Below are 4,384 nucleotides of genomic sequence, written 5' to 3' on the forward strand. Positions count from 1 at the left end.
GGTGGACAATACAGTCACGGCAAATGCGACTTTAACGTTGGTGTACCATGTGTGTGGAACAAGACATGGAATTTGACTCTTCCTGGAAAATGAAATGCTAAAATGCCTCTGGAATCCAGGAGCACACATTATGAAAGAAAGGGTGGGGGATGGCCCCTTCCTATTGGCTGGGTGCTTGCCCAGAGGTCTGGTTTTCAAATAAAAGAACCCCTGAAGTTAGGCAAAGAGTGCTAGTCAAAACAGCGAAAGGAAGATGGCAAGAATATTGGTTCTTTTGCTTGGGGGTCTTGTGGCTCTGTGTGCCGGGCATGGAGTATTTATGGATAAACTTTCTTCTAAGAAGTTGTGTGCAGATGAGGAGTGTGTCTGTAAGGAGTTGTTAACGGTTCAGTTTTCATTATTTTCCTATCATATAATCAAAAATATATCTGGCATAAAGCCAGATTATATTTTGTAGTGAATCTAAATTTGTGTGTGTGTGTGTGTGTGTGTGTGTGTGTGTGTGTTCCCAGCACTGTGTCTTGTTTTCTGTCTTTAGTGTCTAACTGTGGAGAATTCACTTGCCTAAGATTTTTTGCAGTTTTTTAATATTCTGGCTTTCTCTCTCTGTTTGAAACCTAGCTGGAATTTCATACTTTTCTTATATGCTTTGCTTTTTTACTCTTAGGACACCAAGTCACTTCTTTTTGTTTTTTCTTCCAGATACCATTTCTCTTGCTAAAGCACAGGAAGATTACAATGCCCCAGATTGTAGGTTCATCAATGTCAAGAAAGGGCAGCAGATCTATGTTTATTCCAAGCTGGTGAAAGAAAATGGAGCCGGAGAGTTTTGGGCTGGCAGTGTAAGATGAGACTCTTTTTCTTAACATATATATTTCTTATTTATGTTGCTCTTAGTTTTTCCTGGCTTCCTATCTTCAACCCCTTCAATGCCTAATAGTATCTGTAAAGACAATGTGGGAGTGTAAATTAAAACACAAAAATTCAAATTAATTTTCTGCCATTGTATTTTTTAAAAAATCTCATAACAAAGTTGAAGGTTAAGTCAAAATGATGTTTTGAGAAGCAAAAAACCATGCATATTGATGCTTCTACATAGAGCAGAATTCAGACTCATTCAAAAAATGTCAGAGCATTTGCCTAGAGGAGGATTGTGTGTTAGTGGTCTGTCTAAACGGGAATGTTTCTTCAGGAAAAGTCAGAATCCTCTGATTCTTCAGAAGCTGCTGTCTTGAATTAAAATGTACCCACAGACTGAGAAGAGCCTATGGAGGGATGAAGCATGGTTGATGTGATCCCAAGGATGCATTCTAAATTGATGAAGTATTCAACCAGAATGTGTTCAATGTATGTCCCTTTGGATTGCTGAGAAGAGGGAAATATACATACTTTAAATTGAGTGTCTATTTGCTTTAAACTTTTTATTGACCTTAATTTTTTATAGAGTCTGGAAAATCCCAGGCAAGTCTTGAGACTGCATAAAGTGAAGTAATGATAAAATAGTGAGAGAAGTCAGACATGACCCTAAAAGAACAGACATACACAACTCCTGGTGTTGCCGGTGAATTTAAGATTTACTCTGAATTCTCTGGAATGCACAGCGAAAGGAAAGCTCTGGCTCGTGTAATTTTCATTGTGAAGAAAGAAATTTCTCAACCCCCCCCTGACATCAGCTTTGTTCTGGGCACACAGGTTTACGGTGACCACCAGGATGAGATGGGAATCGTGGGTTATTTCCCCAGCAAGTTGGTTAAAGAGCAGCGAGTATACCAGGAGGCCACCAAGGAAGTCCCAACCACGGTAAGCATCTTAGGGGTGGTTGGAGGATGACTCAAATCTTAGGATAATGTAGGCTTGTTCTAAAAGAAGAGTATGTCCTTCAAATTACAGTATATGCTGAATAAAATGGGTACCAGAGGTGACATTTAAAAAGTACATATTGACCAATCTTGTGAGGTTGGCACACTTTCTTCACACATTGCAGTCGCTCTGAGCTTATTTTTAAATGTTTTCACTTTTTAAAGCTGCATTTTGTCTTTGCCAGGGATATAATTGAGTAGGGAAATTGCATATTGAATATGTACTACTTAATGTTTTGATGTATACACATATCATGAAGTGACCATCCCACCCGAGCTGATTCACAATTCACACCTGCACCTCATATAGTTACTCCCCCTCTCTCCTCGAGTGTGTGTGTGTGTGTGTGTGTGAGAGAGAGAGAGAGAGAGAGAGACAGACAGACAGACAGACAGAGATGGAGAGAGACAGAGACAGAGAGACTGCAAAAGAGACTGACCTAGCACATTTCAAGCATACAACACAATTCTCTTTCTGTTTTAAATGTAAGTTATCCTGGAAGGCATTTCTGGCATAGAGAAAGGAACTAAAAAACTACTAAGCTGTTCTTCCTGGTGGTTTTATGAAAGGTAGATTTATTTATGGAAGGTAGACAAATTAACACCTGTTTTTGAGAAGATCAAAATATTCTAGAAAAGTCTTTAAGTCTTATCTTAGTGGCAGATAGACTCCACTTACGTGAAATAAAATCCTGCTCTTTCTACTGCCCTGGGGCCCTGTAAACTGTAGCAGGGGAAAAAATAGAAAAACCAAAAAAACAAACACAACCCTGTGCCAGTAAAGAAAAGATCCTTTCTGAGCTCCTTTGCAATAGGGTTGTTTTGAAGTGAGTCTCCAAGCTGAGGGTTGTACTTCAAACAACACCCAGCCTAACAGAGGCGGCTCACCTGTCATTGCATGGTAGCACTGTGCCCCATCTGTCAAGTAACTACAGACTAGAGGTGCGTTTGAAGACCTTCATTTTAAAAGTTATTTGACTTCAAGAGAAGGTTTCAACCTTGACTCATCATAAATCCAAATCTCTCTATTATTAAGTCTTATTTTAAATTAAAAATCTACACCTGCTTGTTTTTTTGTCCAGCCTGAAAGTTCAATCTTTTTCCCTCCCAGGATATCGACTTCTTCTGTGAATAAGAAATTAGTTAAAACTTGTGATAAAATGGAAACACCAGCGATGAAGACAAGAAATGGGAATAACCAAAATGGCTTTGTTTGGTGACAGGAGTTCTAATCTCGAAGGAGCCAGTATCTGGGAATTGTCAAGTCAGTCTTGTTTTCCTGCCCTGCTCTTCCCTCAGGAGGCCACAGAGTGCTGTTTGAGTCACATAAGTCATTTATCAGCAAAGACTTAATGTGCAGTGAAGGGAATCTTCAATAGCTCAGTGATACACACACGAGGTGTTTTATTTGTAGTTATTTTTAGATGGTCATTCTTCTCAGCTCTAGCTTCAGGTTCATAAACTTGGTGAGTTGTAAGTCTGACTTTTGAACAAACGTGCTTTCTGTTATTTTTCTCTCTGGTCATTTAAGGTCTTAATAATGTACTTGTCAGGATATTCTAGAATTGTTACTTCTTATATTTTCTGTCCTTGGATGTAAGGATGTTAGGTATAAAAAGAGTTTTTGGATTCATAAATATCTGAACTGTGTCTCTGGATTTTTCTTTTAAAAATATTTCACATGTTATTTCAGTGGGGATAACTTTATATTCTAAAAGACCAATTTATGTTTCCTCGCATTTAAATTGATCTCTGTGTTTGTACTGGGGTGGCAATCTTTGGAAGCTCATTTGTGGGACAGTTTCCTTTTTGCTCTGTTGCCTGACTGGATCTTTTTCAAGCCTTGAGTCATCAAAAGGAATACAAGTGTGAAGACCTTTTCCCTGGCTTCTTTCTCTGCTTTCACTTCCTGTTTCTGGACAAATCCCTCCAAACAAGTATAACACACTAAGGAGATACCTTGGAGTGTTACTCAGTATCCAAGTGCCCCCTTTTATAAGTGAAAAACTAAATTCCCTATGCCTGTGACACTCCACACCAGAAAGCAGAAACAGGAATTGAATTTTTATTCCGAGAGTCAGAAATTTGGGAAGACAGAGTCAATGTCCCCCGGTCTGCCTCTCTCTCCCAATCTACAGCTGTAGCTGGTGGTGAACCCCTGCAGAGTTCGGTCTTATCTCTCCGGTGTGGGGTGAGCCTTGCCTCAGAGATTCAGTGTTGGTGAGTCTGCCCCTATTGTCCCCATATTCCCGCTCACTGTCATCTCTCTGTGCAGCAGTCCTTCTGCCCCCGAAAGCCACTGAGCTTGCACGGAAGCACCACCCGGGTCATGTGTCTAGATTAAAGGCCAACTCCCATCAAACCAGCTGTTAGTATTGTGTGCCTGCTAGTTACAGCGTGGACACGCAGATTCCTTTCTACAAGAACTACCCCATGTGCTGCTGTAAAACACGCGAGTGTCCCTATCTTTCCCACCACCTTTGCAGGTTCCCGGTCTCACAGGTGAAAAACGACTTTAAATGGAC

At 40.2% G+C, this 4,384-nt stretch overlaps 1 protein-coding gene across 1 annotated transcript; it reads left to right on the forward strand.

Annotated features, from left to right (window-relative positions):
* The first annotated feature begins 250 nt into the window (after positions 1 to 250).
* Otor (otoraplin) lies at positions 251 to 3,504 on the forward strand. Its single transcript, XM_005068706.4, has 4 exons — positions 251 to 368; positions 703 to 842; positions 1,693 to 1,800; positions 2,971 to 3,504. The coding sequence occupies exons 1-4, from the start codon at positions 254 to 256 to the stop codon at positions 2,992 to 2,994; spliced, it is 387 nt and encodes a 128-aa protein (XP_005068763.1). The 5' UTR covers positions 251 to 253; the 3' UTR covers positions 2,995 to 3,504.
* Positions 3,505 to 4,384: the final 880 nt, after the last annotated feature.

The sequence above is a fragment of the Mesocricetus auratus genome, unplaced genomic scaffold (assembly GCF_017639785.1).
Source record: "Mesocricetus auratus isolate SY011 unplaced genomic scaffold, BCM_Maur_2.0 Super-Scaffold_100004, whole genome shotgun sequence".
Taxonomy (NCBI): Eukaryota; Metazoa; Chordata; class Mammalia; order Rodentia; family Cricetidae; genus Mesocricetus; species Mesocricetus auratus.